Genomic DNA, 18138 nt, shown 5'->3' with positions numbered 1-18138 from the left:
CTCTGCAGGCATCTTCTTGGCACCTTCTCCAAACAGTTCACTTTCTGGATTCGGGGAAGTAGCAAGTTTCTTATCTAAAATTACTCTCACAGAAATTTTAACTTTGCAGCATTAATAATATACTCATCCCTGAGGAGGATGGTGACAAACACAGGGATCACTCAGGGATGCATTGTTGAGTTATGAGGTATATGAATCAATTGGCAAAAGTAATAAAAAAAATCAAAAAATTCTAACAAAAGAGAAAAAATAACTTCTGGTAGAAATATAAAATATCAAATTAAAATATAAAACATCAAATCTTATGTCTAAAAATTCTAAGTAAAGGAAAAACAAACCTATAACAGGTCCTTGAATCAGGGCCTGATTAAAGTGATTTATGTAATTATGCATTTACCCAATCAGTAACCAGGACTACAGAAAGTTTGCCACACTATTAAAGAGAGAAAAAAGGAACTAGATTTTAGCAACAAATTGGAAATAACATTTCTCTGGCCTAATTTTACCTTTTCTTTCAGGGATATTGGAGCCAGGATGGCAGTGAAAGTGGGGTATTTGATAGAATGTGGCTCAGGGAAGACCAGTCTCTGACGGAGAGATATTTCAAAACAGCCACAATCTTGAACCCTAAACAAATTCAAGTCCTCTTGTCTTGGCTCAAAATTTCCTCCCAATAAAATAAATCCCACTGATTTGGTCTCTTTGACCTTGCACTCAATAGGTACTATGCGGATTAACTTTATGCTTCTTTGGCACTGTGCAATGGCTCTTTTTGTATTCCTTTCTCTTGGAATCAGACAGAATCATTAAGCAAAGTCCCATACTTGCTTTTAAACAATCAATGGCATTATTTCTATAGTCTAAAACTTTTTTGGGGTATGCATTAACAGCATTAATGGACATTTTTAAACTTATATTATTGCAAAATTAAAAAAAAACACTTTTTAATACTGGTAACATGCTTTGAGTTCAAAAAAGGAGAAAGAAAATAAAACTCAAACATTATATTGCAAATACAAGGGAAAAGACAAAAATAAACATGTTTTAAGAATCAAAAATATAGCTTACAATCAGTGACACGCTGTGTCAGCCAGGGAGAGATAGAATACAAAGGTTTCTCACCCCAAAATGACATGCATTTCCTTTTTAACTTGGCCACAAACCACTGTGTGAGTGCAAATGATTTTCACAAAGTAACAAGTTTATAAAACAGTAATACAGCAGGTAATGCTCATTCAAAGAAAGTACCAAAATTCCTGAGATTCACCATGGCCCAGTTAATGACAATAGCAAACAAATCCGCTATTATATGGGATTTGGCAGCACATATACTAAAATTAGAATGATACAGAAAAGACTTTTTTCTAAACTACACATTGTACAATGTTTCTTCTTATCCCCTTAGCTATGAGTGCCCTCCCTGCACTGCCTCTGGAAATTACTTTGTATTTGTTATTGATATATTTTTGTATTTCCTTATCTGTGTTCATATTGTTTCCTCCCAATATGATCTTGGAGAATAGAGACTCATTTTTGTCTTTTCTTTTTTTTTTTATCCCTGATACCTAACAAAAGACCTGGCAGATAATAAATCTTTAACACATGTTTGCTAAATGTAATTGAATATAAAACTGGGAAATCACAAAAGAGAATAAAAATTGCATCAGAATAGAACCCATTTCTTCACAGATTCCTTTATTTTTTCAATTAACATGCATTTTTTTCTATACTTCACAGCCCCAAGGGAAAAAAAAAGAAAAACAGAACCCTTGTGACCAATACATGTAGTCAAGCAAAACATGTTTCCCAATTGATCATGTTCAAAAATGCATGCCTCACTACACCCAGAGTCTATCACATTTCTATCAGGAATTGTGTAGAAGCTTCATTATCAGTTCTCTAGAACTCCCAGAAGCCCCGACCAACTGTCAGAACCTTTCCTGTTTTCCCTCCTTCCAAGTTCTGATCTCACACACCGCAATCTGCCCTGCCTGCATCCTCAGAGACCCCTTTCTCAAAGTTCTTATCTTATCAATACTACAGTTGGCAATAATCAGAGTCCTTGAAACTTTCAAAGCTATTTCTTTACAATATTACAGTAGAAATATCTGCATAGATTAGTATCTATTTTCATTATAGATGATTTATTCACCAGTACTTTGTCAGAGGTAACATCATCCTCATTCATTCTGGAGTGTTGAGTAGAGCATGCCTTTCCTTCTAGCCCCTAAATTACACTGCATTTATTTGGCACATATTCTGTATATTTTCTTTCCCCCAATAGAGTGTAAATTCTCTGAGGGTGAAGACTATTTCATTTTTGTCTTTATAACTGAAATGTCTGGAATATGAAAGGTATCAGTAAATACTACTGATGGTGGCTAGAATTGTGGTTTTCAGAATCTTTGATTTCATCAAAGTCCTTCATCCATCCAAGAATCTTGAGAGACCCAGTGTAGGGCAGGCCGAGGTTTGAACCTTCTAAGAGCTAGTTCATTTCATACCAAGAAAAACTATACTCCTACTTATGCCAGGCATCTCATCAATGAGCACCAATGATTACAAAAGGGGTCCAATAAAGAATTATAGTCTCAGAATGAGGCCAACTCAAGGACTAGTAAAAGCCACTGAAACCATGTGCCTTACTCATGGCATTACCTGCACAGATGAAGAAATTTAATACTTCCAGGATCTGTAGGATCCTAAGTATTTTTTCTATAAATTGAAAATTTTTCCCTTTATCATTTCATCAGTATGAGTGCTCCTTCCATTAAAAGGATCACAACATCTCACGTCTTTTGTATACCATTTTGATGAGTTTTAGTGACTAAGATAATTTTAGATGTCTGTGACTGACCTTCTGAGAGCCTCTCTGAATTAGCTAGACCCATCCATTTTGATTAGAAGACATATGGTACACACACCAAGCCCATACACATATTCAAAATTTTTCCACTTTAGTAGGTGGCCTTCCAGAGCCTGCATGCTCTCTACTGGAATAACCCTCAAGACCTAACATGACCTGCATACCAAAATGAAGCTTGTTGAGTGGTGGGATGTGAACAGCAATGCAGCAATTTTTGTCAGTTTGTATGTCTTTCAGTGAAGTCTTACTCTGATGAATCATTAGGCAGTATAGATCATTCTGGGCTTTCAAGGGTATGCCATCAGAGAATGAGTTAGGTCCTACCAAGGAGGAAAGTACAGCTGGTGATAGACTATATGTCTGTCAGCTGCACATCAGCCTAGCAAAGTCTGGAAAGACTCATCACCAGATTGGCTTCGGGTGGGGAATTTTTCAGCCAGAGCAACTCATAATAATGTTAGTTAACATTTATATAGCTCTTAAAGGTTTAGAAAGTGTTTCTCAGAAATTCTCACCTTGATCATCAAAATAACTCTAGAAGGTAGAGGCTATTCTTACCCCTTTTTATAAGTGAGGAAACCGGGGCTGAAAGAGGTCAAGTACGTGAGGCTGGATTTATCCATGATCTCACAGCTAGCCATTGTGTGAGGCTAAATTTGAATCCAGGTTTTCCTGACTTCAGGTATGGTGTTTCATCTACTACACGCTGCTGCCTTCTTGAGAACTATCAAGGCATAGAGACAAAAATCACAGTTTTGTTGGCAATATTGAGGCAGTGAGTATGAAAGGCACAGTTCTATAAGATGGAGCGATGAAATAAAGGAGAATTTGACAGCTGCATTACACTGTGTCCTTATAGATCCAGGCCAAAGGGATGGACACACACACCACACACACACACACACACACACACACACACACACAGACAGACACAGGAGAATCTGAGGACCTTCCCTTCTTTATCCAACCGATTGAGAGCATTAGTGATAAAGCCCCTTACAATTTGGAGGAACATGTGTTTTACAGACACAGGAGGCAAAAGTCACTAAATGGTTGAGGAATGCCATAACAAATGTGTTCAATTCATGTCTGCAATTAAAAAGAATTGGTTGTTTTAGGTTTTGTCTTTCAATCTTCTTTGTATGAATAAAATATGTGACTATATAGTAGCTTTTATCCCACCCTCTTCTTTAGAGTTGAGGAGCCAGGCGAGGTGGGTTGGAGAAGGATAGGGATTTGTGGTTTGTATAATTTCTCCCAGAACCCCTGACATGGAGGGGAGGGGGTGAAGGGACAGCCAAACCAGCTTGAGACTCATAGAATGTTAGCATTAAAGGGGTCTTTAGAAATTATCTAGTCTAGCCCCTTTGACCATCTGATCCTTTCAGAAGACATACTGGCATCCTACACTCTAGATGGATCGGATCTACTTCCTATCTTTGCTCTTGTCTTGTCAAATTCATGATTTCACCTCATGGTTTCAAGGGACTCTTCAAATTAAACTTTCTCTGGTAAGGTCCTAGTAGCAGAATCCTAAACCCAGACCACCTTCTCACACAGCATGTGGCACAAGATTAATGACTATGCATCCTGTATATGTCTATCTATTAAACAAAGATTGATGTCTGTTTGTTAGTCCTTTTAATAATAATATGAGAGGTAGTTGGCATAGCTAATTGGTGATCTTGGAAATCTTACAAACCTGGATCCTGAAACGTGCTGGCTGTATAATCCTGGGCAAGTCATTTAACCTCTTAGTGTCCCTGAGAAATGCCTTAAAGCTTCTAAATTGCAGAATAATTTTAAATCTGCTTTAGGGGAGTAAACTTCCTCACCACGACTCGTCCTCTGGGTCAATTTCCCCTCAAAAATTATAGGCCATTTGTGAAGCGTGTTTTTCATAATAATCCGATGACAATAGCTAGTTTCAATATTACCATAGTCTTTCAGAGAAGGAAACTGAGGAGAGAGTGATTTGTCTATAAACACTCAATACAAACCTAGATCTCTTCATGAGAAGTCTGTCTCTTCTTTGATTGCCTTTCTATCGAGTTGTTGTTATTTTATATTTTCCTACAAAATAAATATACAGTCCTTTTGGTCCTCCTTCCCCAGTAATTGCCAAATATGGATACAGTTCTGTTGCAGAACGGAAAGGTGGTTGCAAATGGAAGGGGATCACTTCCCCCAAAGAGCAGAGCTTAGCATTAGGACTCTTCTAAGGCATTTAAAATTTTATCTTTATTCTATAAAGATACTTATTAGGAAGAATTATTCTATGTAACACTTTAAGTGTTTTATTTATATATACATATACATATATATGCATATATATATAAAGAGTTTTTGCACAAAATATGTCTGAGGCAGAGAGCAAAACTATTATCATTTAGGCTTTGCAATTGAAGAAACAGGTTTGGAGAAATTAAATGACTTGTTTATAAGGTCATGCAGCTGATAAATGTCAAAGTCAGGATTCAAATCCATATCTCTTTATTCTGAGGCCAGGACTCTTTCTATGGCACCATGTTACTCTGGATTGGCAATTACATTTGTCAAAGACAAAATACCCTCATGTCAGAGTGATTAGTCTTCCTCTTCTTATTGCATCTCATTCTCCAGCTTTCTACATGTTTACCTGCTCCAGCCTGGATTTCTTTGTAATATATGAAGTATCTGATTTTTTTTCCTCTTTTGTCAGCTTCCCTAGGTCGTTCCTTTCTGTTCTTTTCAGGCTGCCTCACCCTAACTATGGGCAAGATTTCATGTTTCATTTTATAAGACTACATCAATGGGGAAAGCTGGACTTTCCCTCCCCCACGTCATGACTGGCATCCCATTTATATGTCATTTCTATCCTGTTGCAGTACAGCCTCTCCACAAGGTCATTTTTGAAATGCTCCAGAAACATCTGAAATGTTCCTCTGTGTATGCCCGTTTGTCTGTGTTCCCTTTTAAGCCTCAGGGAGAGGCAGGCACCGTTCTCTTGACTGGGACATTACAGCTCCTGAGGAGGGACTGTAGGTTGGGATAAGTAATGTCAACATCACAGATTTAGGAGCCAGATTCAAATTCTGGCTTTGCTATTTGCAATATGAGTGACCTCAGGTAAGTCACTTATCTTTTATAGACTTAATTTGCACATCTGCCAAATGAGAGTTTGAACTAGGATGTATGTATATATTTATATTTATGTCATAAGATTACATTTTAATATATTTGCCCATATATCATATTTGTGCATTTTATCTCACTGATAGAATGTTAATCCCTTGTGGGCAGAAATTATTTTTTATTTTTGTCTTTGATTCTTTAGCACCCACCATGTGGTAGATCCCTATTAAATGCCTGTTTGCTGATGACTCTCTAAGGTTCCCTGTAGTCATAAAAGTGAGGATCCTATGAATCAGCCTGAAATATCCAAGAGGAAAGAGTCGGGGCTTCTGGGAGATCTCCAAGAATTCTTCCCTGATTCCTGATCCTCAGCTCTGAGCTCTTCATTGGTCTGTGTGTTCTCCCAGTGTGCAGGGAATGCAGTATTCATATGTTCAGATTGAACTAATCTTGTATTAGCATTCTTACTTAATTTTCAAAGTAAATAGGGACCCCCTATATCCTCCATCATGTTATAAACTTTCTAGGGGAAGCACCTTTGAATTTATCTCTTCCTAGCAATATCAAAAAGAATACTACACACAACACATTCCCTACCCCGGATTTTCCCAGATCACTTTGGATCTCCATTTCCCCCTGATTCCACTTCCCCTTGTATCCCACTTAATAGGAAGAAAGCATCTTGAGTATAGACATAATGTCCCTTTTCATCTTTGCGTCCCCAGTGTCTAGTATGGAGCCTTGCACGAGGTAAATGCATAATGTTTGTTGATTTGAATTCAGTTGAACTGACCAATGACTGACCTGAAGTTACTTGGCTTTGTGGCTTCTGAGGAAGGAAGGAGGCAAAACATGGAAACAGAGAGTGTACTGTGTGTAGTGGAAAGAGCAAAGTCACTGGAATCAAAGGAAAGGGATTTGAGACCTGCCCTGCTATTTGTAATCCATGGGACGGACGTTAGGGTAGTCATGTAAGCCTTGTTTCACTCCTGGGAAAATCGCTGGGGACAGGATCCTTGTACTTCTTATTTCATTAGGTAGCTCAAAGAATCAAATGAGATAACGTTATAAAGTCCATTGTTACCATACAATGTTGTAGAATAACAGCCAGCATTTACATAGTGCATTAAGGTTTCTAAGATGCTTTACAGATATTATGCTTATTCTCACAACAACCCTATGAGGCAGATGCTCTAATTATCCATATTATAGAAACTGAGTCAGGTTAAATGACTTGTTCAGGGTCACACAGCTAGTATGTATCTGAGGCCGGATTTGAACTGGACGTCTTTCTGACTTCAGGTCCAGCACTCTAGCCTTGAGACACCTAATTACCTTTAAAAATAACAGGTGTTCTTTTTTATTATTAAAAGAGGGAGGAATAAATGGACAACTATTGGTTCGATGCATAATATGCCGAGATAATTGAGCAAAATCATCGTAGTTGTTTCTTTTCTCCTTCATTCTGTAATATTGTTATTTTTTTCTTTCAGTTATCCAGTTTGGATTTGTCACCCTGTTTGTGGCCTCCTTCCCCCTGGCTCCAGTGTTTGCCCTCCTCAATAATGTCATTGAAGTAAGGCTTGATGCAAAGAAGTTTGTTACAGAGGTGAGACGTCCCGATGCTGTGAGAACCAAAGATATAGGTACGTTCACAATCTTTCTTTATCCCCATGAGTCACACTGGCACAGCTCCTATTGCCTGTGATTTGAAGCCCCGGTCTCTCAGCCCCTAGCCTTGCTTTTAAATCTCAACCCTTAAATCGTCACGTTTTTCAAAGCTTTCCAAACGCCTCACTTTTCAGGTAGAATTGCCTGGAGACGTAGACTACCATTTCTCTTCTCCCTTCTTAGGGACGTATGAGTATTCTTCACACTCTCTAAAATGCATCTCAAGTTCTTACAAGATGGAATAAACATTTCTGGTGCAGTCTGTCTCAAGGCTACCTATCCATCCTCATCATTCATTACTCCCCATCATATATTCAGGGATCCAGCCAAGCCAGGCTATTTTCTCTCTCTGTTCTCATGCTGACCTTGTCTCTGTAGCTTTCTTTATGACAGCTCTCATTCCTGGAATGGACTTCTCCACCCCAGGCTAGTATCTGCCTCCTCCCTTCGTTCAAAGTCTTAGAGGCAGTGTGGTAGATGAGTTAAAACTGGAATCAGGAAGACCTGGGTTCAAATTACATTGAAGATATTTACCACCTACGTGAATCTGGGAAAATCATTTAACCTCTTTACTTTCTTATCTCTAAAACTGGATTAGATGACCTTTTCTATCTTACAAATAATTAGTCATGATTCAGTCACTGTATAGGACCAGTTCTTCTGGGTGGTTAGCAGGTTAAATTCTTGCAATATAAACATTTTATAACATGACGGTATTTATATTTCTTCTTATAACATCAAGATGGAGATAGACGTAAGAGCTATGATGTCACTGGTATAAGGAAATCCCAGGTGAAGAAACACTCATTAAAATGCAGGTTGCCACTTCCAAGCCACTTACAGTCTCAGAGGTTATTCAAGGGCATTGAGAAACACCCCAAAGGCAAGAGAGCACCCTTGTAGCTCTACATGCATGATCCTATGATCCGCTAAACCTTCTTTAACCATCCCACTCTCAGTTAAAGGTGACCTCTTCTTCAGATTTCTCATAGTGCTTTCTTAGTCCTTTCTTATAGTCACTCTCTTACATACTACTGTTATCTATGCATTTATTCTTCCTCTTCACTTCTTCCCCTCCTCTTAAGTTTATAAGCTTCTTGAGAAGTAGGGTCAGGGTCCATATTTGTCTTTTTATTCCATATCACTTAGAATAGTGCCTTTTACAAGGTGTAGGGATTTAATAAATGTTTGTTGATTTTAACTGAATTATCTGTAAATCATCATCTTGAACGACACCACTTTCATTCCCATTACTGTTACTAAAGCTTTAGCAAGTAGCCCAAGTGATGAGAGTGACCCAGCATCTGCCCTTTCTTTCTTACAGGAATTTGGTTTGACATCCTTTCAGGGATTGGAAAGTTCTCCGTTATTATCAATGTAAGTGCATAAATAGATGACACCTTTGACCTCCCTTTGAGTGCCTTCCACATAAGTTCAGGTTTTCCAGAAGCAGGACAGCCCATTTTTCTTTCCTATTTAACTCTAAACGTTGCTTCATTTAGTGTCATGTAAGGAGTGACATTGTGAGGCTGCAGAAAACATACTAGACTTAAATTTTAGCAGCCCTCTAACACGCACTAGCTGAGTGACTATGGCTGTCCCTCAACATTTCTGAATTTAAGTTTCATGTATGAAATAGGGATAATATATGTTGTTCCTGCACAATGGAGTCGTTGAGAGCAGTAAATGAGTTAATATATATAAAAGTGCTTGGCAAACCCAAAAAAATGATCTCACAGTCAGCTATTATTTTTCAGTTGAAAAACTTCTTCCTGCTTTTCTATTTCTTTCCTAACTGTGGTCTTGCTAAGCTCCTTATCTAGTTTAATGGGGAAATAGCTTAGCTCGAAAAACAAAACTAGAAGAATTTTTCTCATTTTTTTCTCCCAACAGCAGAAATTTTTTGGTTTCTATTTGTTCATAAAAGTATAGACAATGGCTGAATGGATAAGAAGATGGAAAACCAGTTAGTTTGCTGAGTTTTGCTTCTAATCATTTGGATTGGAAGCATCTACGTTTGCCCACTGGATTAGAATAACAAAAAATGAATTGGAATCTACTTTGGGAGGGGGATTTCCAGGCTATAATAATAATAATGTTGTTGTTCTCTCATGTCCAATTCTTCATGACCCTATTTGGGGTTTTCTTGGTAAAGATATACAGTGGTTTGCCTCTTCCTTCTCCAGCTCATTTTCATTTTCAGATGAAGAAACTGGGGCAAACTGGGTTAAGTGACTTACCCAGGATCACACAAACTAGGAAGTATCTGAGATCAGATGTGAACCCAGGACCTCCTATCTCTAGGCCTGGCTCTCTATCCACTGAGCCATCTAGCTGCCCCTCAGTTCTCATTTGCAGTGACCTTTATTGGCTCTGATAGTGGAAGTGGTTATATCTATTAGTGAGTTGCTGGCCTGTTGAACTGCATGAAGGATTGCCTTAGCATCATCCATGCTACATTATGACTTCATCTAATCGGAGACTAGGGTTTCTAGAAAGGGGTGATTGCTGAAGTAAAGCAATCACGTGTCACCCCAGATCTTATACCTCTGTCTGCATCCCAGATCATCATTCAACAGCAAGTTGGTTTTGTCTCTTAGGCCTTTGTCATTGCTGTCACCTCCGACTTCATTCCCCGCCTTGTGTACCAATACTCCTATAGTCATAATGGGACCCTTCATGGCTTCATCAACCATACTCTGTCCTATTTCAATGTCAGCCAGCTGAAGGAAGGGACACAGCCAGAGAACTCACACTTTGACCAGGAGGTTCTGTTCTGCAGGTAATGTTATTCTTAATAAAAGAAGAGGGTGGGAAAAGAAGGGGGGGATTTCTGAGGAGTGGGACCCTGGGCACCATGGTGATCTGGGAAAAAGGGATGGGAGTTCTAAGTCCAAATTTGTCATTAAATGATTCACCTGCTGACATGGAACCAAGTCATAGTATTATAAAATTATAGAATATTATAAGTGAAAAAAAAAACCATAGCGATTATTCTTCCATTTTTCATAGAAGTAGAAAGGATCTGAGAGGAAAAGTAATTTGCCTAAAACCATACTCACTACCATTTCCTAAAATAACTCAGTTTCAATCAATTCAGTGGCTATCAATTGAGTGTTTAGTATGAGACCAAATCTATTCTCAGCATTTTGAGGACTCTAAAGATATAAGAACAGGTCAATCCCCACAAAGAGGCGAAGGAATTTCAATAAGGTAAAGTGACATGACAATCTGTGCCAAATGTTGTAGATGATACATGGAACAATATTAATGGTATAGGGAAGAAAATATTACATATTTTCTTTATGAACTTTATAATATTTATATACATTTTATATTTTCTATATATATTTTCAAAAACATATTTTCTATATTTTCTCTACATATTTGTATATTTTAACTATATGGAAGTGGCAGTTTTTTGTTGAGGCATCAAATTATGGAGACCTGGAAATCCAGGCAAAGAAGTTCTGATTTGATGCAGTTAGGAATAGGAAGTCACTGAATAATTCTGGGCAGGAAACTTAAATGAAGTGCCATATTTTAGAAAGATTAATCTGGTTTTTGTATACAAAGTTGACTAGAGACAGAAAAATTTAGGAAACTGTGATCTAGGGATGAAGTAATGAGATCCTCATGGAGGGTTGCATTACTGAGAGCACTAGATAAAAAGAAGAGACTGGTTTTTTTTTTATTGTACTCTATTTTCTTTCTGACTTTTTTTTTTCTGCTTCTTCCTCTTGGTAGCCCATAGGTATTGGCTCCTATCTCGTCTCCTCTTCATTCACAATCATACACTAGTTGACTTTGTCTCTTGCTATGTAGCTCAGACCTTGATTCGATCTTGGAAGTCCATTGGTTTCAGGCCTCCTAGAAGGGAGGGCCCCAGGTACCTTTACCTTTCATCCATTTCCTTTATCCTTGACCTCCTGGTATGACCATCGAATATCAATATCAAGCCTTCTAGAGGTTCCCCAGACTTGGGGCTTCCTAGATACTGTTGCTTTTCTCTATCTCCTTGCACAGTGGCCACATTTCATGAAAAGGTCATCTACAATAGGTGTTTCCATTTTCTTTTCTCTTTTTCTCTTAACTTTTTAACTCCTTAAAATCTAGCTTCTGACATTGTTCCACCAAACTGCTTCCTCCAAAGTTACCAGTGATCTCTGAATTGCTAAATTAGTGGTCTTTTCTCCATCCTCATTCTTTTTGATCTCTATAGCATTTGACACTATTGATTAACCTCTTCCCTTTGATATGTTTTTCTCTTTAGGTTTCAGAACATCACTCTTTGGTGGTTCTCCTCCTGCCTATCAGACAGCTCCTTCTCAGTCTCCTTTGCCAGATTTTCATCCAGGCCACACTCTCCTATAATTACACAGGTCTATTACAGGGCTTTCTTATCTTCTCCCTCTTTATTACTTTACTTGGTGATCATCAGCTCCCATGGATTTATACTGAAAGTTCTCAAATCTACCTGTCCTATCCTAACCTCTCTGATGAACTCCAGTTTCTCATTTCTAACTGCTTTCCAGTTCATCAAACAGAGTGTTGAGTAGACATCATAGACTGAACATATCCAAATTAGAATTCATTATCTTTTCCCCTAAATCCTCCTCTTACTGTTAGGGGCAGTAACATCTTCCCAGAACCTTAGGTTCACAATCTATGTGTCATCCTCAATACCATGCTATCTTTCATCCTCCATATCCAATCTATTTACAAGGCTTGTTTTACCTTTGCAATATGTCTCTAACATATACCCTTCTTTATTGCTTTCAGGATCAAATACAAAATCTTTTTCTTGTCCAAAGTTCTTCATAAGTTGTCCTTACCCCTTTCGAGTCTTCTTACACTTTATCTTCTGAAACAAAAGCAGCTTCAATCTTGTAACACTCACCTTTTTGCTGTTTTCAAACAAGACACTCCATCTCTTAGCTCTGGGATTTTCTCAGATTGTTCCACATGACTCCATGCTCTCCTTCCCCATCTGTACCTACCAACTTCCTTCAAGTCCCAACTAAAATCCCATTTTCCCTAGGACGCCTTTCCCAATTGCTCTTAATTCCAGTCCTTTCCCTCTTTTAAGTATTTCCTATTTTCCCTCCATATATAGTTTATTTGTACATATTGTTGACTTGTTGTCTCCCCAATTAGATTATGAGCTCACCGAGAGCAGGGTCTGGTTTTTGCCCTTTTTTATCCCCAATGTTCAGCACAGTATGTGACACAAAGCAGGGACTTAAGATATGTTTATTGACTGACAATGACCTACTGTGAGTTGGCACTGTACTCTGCTACAGCTTTGAGAACTATCAGCAATTGAACTGGCTTCTAGGATTCCAAGGTCTTACACTGAGCATGAACAGAATTGCCTCTATTTCTTTGTACACTGGCCTACTAGGAGTTGGCTTTGTCCTCTAAGATGGCTCCAGTAACCCAGGACTGAGTTCCAGCTGGTTTCTAGCCATATTTATTAGATTTCTCTTGCTTCAGGGCTCCTTGGCACATCCCAGACCAGAGAGTCCATGGGCTGCTATCCATGTTCTTGCATAGTACTGGGATGTATGAAGAAACTTACTTGAGTTTTGTTTCAATTCATTGACAACTGCTTCATCAAACACCTTTTCAAAACTTTGCTGGAAAGTTTCTTAGGGAATCTAGGTTTAACTACAGCCTTTGACTTTCTCATCTTTACTGGAAATAATGACATGCCATAATAATAGTGATTTCCACCCCTTGGTAGCTTCTCTCCTATGTTCAATTCACTGGCAGAAGCCTGATAAAATGAATGGAAGAGTCAACTTTAGAGTTAGCTGAATTTGTAGGAAAGTTACTAGCAATGGGTGAACCATTGTTCCAAAAATGTTTCCTATAAAATTTTTCTGTAATTTTTTGGATTAAATTTTTAGATTTAAAACATTTTTAAAAGGTCTACAACAGAGGAGTAAAGAAGAATTTTATTCGTGTTCAGAATAGAATGAGAATCAAAGAGGTAGGAGTTATATCTACAAGTGGTTTAGGAAACAGAAAAACAGTGACCATAGCAGTCTGTTTTTACATCTGCTACTACAAGCTAAATCACTTTGGTGGAGGAAGTGCCCCCTCTAGATTTGGGTAGCTAGGACAAATCTCTTTTTAGCCAACATGCTTTACCCTAGTTCTGAATCTTACAGTACAGAGAGTACTCAAAAAATAGAACTCATGGAATTCAGGGAATTAGAGCTCTGGTCTAAAAGGATATCAGAATCTTAGTTCCAACTCTGCTGGGTGATCCTGAGAGAAGTCTTTTATTTAATCTGAACCACAGATAATAGCTAACCTTCTTACCTCAGAGGGATATTGGGAAGGTTGAATGAGATACTATTTTTCACCACTATGTGATCTTGGACAAATCATCTCCTCTCTGTTTCATTTTTCCTTTCTATAAAACTGTTTGACTAGATGACCTGTAAGGTCCCTACCAGTTCCAGTGTTTTATGTTTACATGATTATATGAGTTGGGAATTTAGTATTTAATCCAAATATTAGTTATTCTAAGAATGGTGGAGCAAATTACCAACTCTATGCCACAGGTAATCTACCAGCCAGACAAAAGGATCATGATTTAGGTAGAACTTTATTCCCCAGAATGTTATCAAGATAGTCTTATAGTAAGTAAGAAATAATGGAAAAATGAAAAAGAAAATCTTTCCATAGAATAAGCCCTTAAGGTATATTGCCCTTCCTTGGGTTTTTAATGATTCTCCCTAAATGCAGAGCTTGCTCTTGGCAAAAAAAAAAAGGGTTCACAATGTGTTGACTCTTCTTCTTATTGGTTTTCAATGATTTTGGTCAAATAAAAGTTCCTCCAGGACTCTAACTTAAACCGTTTTCAGGTATAAAGGTATCTTAAAAATAGCGGAGCAAGATAGAAAACTCTGCCTAATCCTGCAGGATGCATTCCAACATATTTGGAACAGCATTTCTGTGGCAGTCAGAGTGCTCTGGCAAAGATGCTCCATAAACACTCCCGTGACGTCAATACACAGGACGTGATTAGCATCTGATGAGGCCAAAGGACCTCAGTGTCGCCAGGGAGGCTGGATGAGAGATGTCCCCTGGGGAACTGGGCTTCATGTCCCTTATTTGGGCCCCTTTATCCTGCACTAATGGATAAGCTGGGATTCTGAGCCAGACAGGGCCCCAGAGACACTGTCACCCATCTGTTTGGAGGTGGTGAGCAGAGCTCCGCCGTCCTGAAAAAAGACATTGGGTGGTGGCTGTTTCTTTGCGTTGCCTAAGTGCTTCCATATTCTCTTCGAGCCCAGAGCTGCCGATCATCTGCTCCCTGTTGAAATGTACAGATTTAGCTTTTCCTAGTGTTCTCTTTCCTGATCTTTATCAGCCAGCAGATTGACATAGTTCTCATTCATTCCTAATTGCCCATACCATTTTTTTCTTGTTAAAGACCAATTTCAGAAGGCAATTTTAAGAAGCTCACATGGTTTAAAATCATTGGAGCTAATTATGTTTAGCATTAATATGGCATTAATTCCCATAGCACTGAGGCCCTTTAAATGATTTTTAGCTACCACATGCTTTTAGCATATGAGGCAGACAGACCCCTTAAATTGGCTCACAGTTTAGTCGAAATGTTATTTAAAAAAATAATGTTTAGTGATTGCATATGGCATAGATCTCCCTCCATCCTTCTTGTTCATAAGATTAGTGGGTTTGTTTGGGGGAATGGAAGAGATTTCTCATATAAATGTTCTATTCTAGATCTCAGACTATTATATGATCATTCTGATCCTTACCTTGACCTCCTTAGCTTTAAATAGAGAAAGGCCCCATGTTGGACTTTTATTCAATAAAGCTTGTGTTCATAACCTACTTCTAACACTTTATAGCTATATAATCATGGAAAAGTCACATAACCTCTATCAGCCCCAAACTTTACAAATCTTTTTTGAGGATAACATGAGAAAATGTAATGTGTGGCAACCTTCAATTGCTCCCTCCACTTGCCCTGATATGGGCAAGTTGGAATACCCCTATGGATGACTACAAAGTCAGATTCTATAGGTAACCTTATGGGCAACTATTCTTAACATTGTAGCTCATGAGCCCCCATCAATGTACTTCTTATGAACAACAAATCAGTAGACTCAACTAGCTCTTAGAAAAAGTATTTACTCAAATGGCATAGCAAAACTAAAGTTACAAAGTATCCCCTTCAAAAACCTGGAATTCATTCTCCCCATAACGATACAGAGTTTGGGGAATAGTGAGCATAAACTTAAAGCACAGTAGGAGTGAGACATATTCATAGGGAACACATAAAAACAGTGCAACTCAAAATTCTGGGACAACACAATGTCCATTCTTTTCTCAGAGTCCTAGTAAAATGAGTGTCAATGATCACAAGTAATTCTGCTGATTATTTTTTCAATGATTGTTGTTTCAGTCATATCAACTCTTCATGACACCATTTGGGATTTTCTTGGCAAAGACATCAGAGTGGTTCACCATTTCTTTCTCCAGCTCATTTTATAGGCGAGGAAACTGAGGATAACCAAGTTAAGTGACTTGAATCAGGGTCATGTAGCTAGTAAATGTATGAGGTCAGATTTGAGCTCAGGAAGATGAATCTAACTGACTTCAGGTCCAGGACTATCTGTATCCACTGTGCCACCTCATTACCTAACACTGCTGTTAGGCCAGGTCATTTTCCTAGGGAGTCTTTAGCCAGACAAGTGATACAGTACAAACTGGACCCTGTTTTCATAGGGCTGTTGCTGTGAGGCTCAGTTGGGTGCTCCTCTGCTCTTTCATCTTGGATATTATAATGATCTTTTCAGTTGCAGTGATACTATACCATGCCCTTCTATGAAAGGTAGATACTTCTAGGTGAGGATTGTTAGAAACCTCTCTGTGGGTCAGAGCCAGACAGTTTTCTTGGTTCATAGCTGGGTTTCCTCAGTGAGTCACCACACCCCAACTTATAGAGACCAAGCAGTTTCATTTCCCAGATTCCTGTAGGTTTTATGCTAAATGAGTGGTTGGAGACAAAGGTACTGAGGGATACTGTGCCCTGAGGCAAGTTCACATTCACTGACTCTACTGCACCTTTCATGTGCACTGAGTTACTCAAAGCCTAAAAATCTCATATAAGGTGTGGAATGTTTCATTTATACCTCACCTTCATATTTTATTGTCTCTGTTTTTGCCTTTTAGGGCCTTCAATTTAGTTGAAATCCAAAAGGGCACACCCTTACATGTGTAAAATGCTTTATAAACCTTAAAGGGCTATATTAATGTTTATTATTATTATTAAAAAAAGATCACTTTCTAGGGAAAGAATTATGGGTGAATCTTTCTCATCCCTGACCAGGTCTCCCAACAATTCCACTAAGTAGAACTAGATGAAAAACTGTCCCAAAACTGGAAAGTTTTTCATTTGAGTTTGCTAAGTCTTAGTTTGCCTATTTGTGAAATTTCCATCCCTAAATCTATGATAATATGATGAAAGTGTCTTTCCATTCTTTGCTTCTTAAGTTCATAGAATAAGCATTTTATCCTTTTGAAAGATCTATTTGAAGCTTCAGGGACAGGCTTGGGATTTAATATATGAGAGGTCTTTGCCAGATGACTACAATATGGATAGAATAAGTAGATTTTGATTTACCCTCTTCCCACACTTAGAATTAAGATTTTAGGCACTGGAAAAAATGGAAGGGAAGATTTGGGGGCTTGAAGAATACTGAGGTTGGTGAGAAGGAAAGAAGGGAGGATTTTAAAGTTCTAAGTGAGAACCAGTAAAGGATTCTCCATAGCCCCAGGCATCTCCCACATCCTAGTAAGTTACCCTAATATTTCTTCCGTATTTTTAAACCCTTATTTTCTATCCTAGTATCAATTCTAAGATAGAAGAGCAACAAGAGCTAGTTATTCAGGGTTAAGTGACTTACCCTGGGTCACCCAGCTAGGAAGTGTCTGAGTTCATATTTGAACTCAGATCCTCCCAAATCCAGGTTTGGCACTCTATTCACTATGCTACCTTGCTGCCCCCTTAATGTTTCTTAATAATAATTTTCATAATTTGATAGTAACTATCAATAATTTAATAACTCTCAAAAGAGCATTTTTTTGTTCTACAAAGTGTTTCCCCCTTCATGGCAACCCTGTAAATTAGGTAGTATATTATTATTATTATTCTCAGATTAGAGCTAAGGAAACTGAGAATCTGAAAGACTTATTTGATTTGCCCATTATCTGTTCATGTTATAAGTTGTTTTGAAGTCAAATCTTCAGGGTCCCAACTCATCACTCTACCCACTCAACAGTATACTACACTAATTCTAAAATAAAATAACTCACATTCATATAATCTTTGCAGATTTTCAGAGCACTCCCTCCCCCACCCCCAACAATCTGCTGAGGTAGATAGTAACAAGTTGTTTATCCTGCAGTGGGTACATGTTAAGTCAGGGATTTGTAATCTG

The 18138-nt window shown here is 38.2% G+C and overlaps 1 protein-coding gene across 1 annotated transcript in view; it reads left to right on the top strand.

The window, feature by feature from the left end:
• Nucleotides 1-18138, top strand: part of ANO2 (anoctamin 2) — a 504220-nt gene that overhangs the window by 469268 nt on the left and 16814 nt on the right. Inside the window, exons 20-22 of the mRNA XM_044677761.1 lie at nucleotides 7474-7626; nucleotides 8976-9028; nucleotides 10252-10433. Of these exons, the coding sequence (XP_044533696.1) occupies nucleotides 7474-7626; nucleotides 8976-9028; nucleotides 10252-10433 (388 nt within the window). The remainder of the gene's footprint in view (nucleotides 1-7473; nucleotides 7627-8975; nucleotides 9029-10251; nucleotides 10434-18138) is intronic.

This window comes from Gracilinanus agilis, chromosome 5 (assembly GCF_016433145.1).
Source record: "Gracilinanus agilis isolate LMUSP501 chromosome 5, AgileGrace, whole genome shotgun sequence".
NCBI lineage: Eukaryota > Metazoa > Chordata > Mammalia > Didelphimorphia > Didelphidae > Gracilinanus > Gracilinanus agilis.
This window is presented reverse-complemented; position numbering and strand designations above follow the sequence as displayed.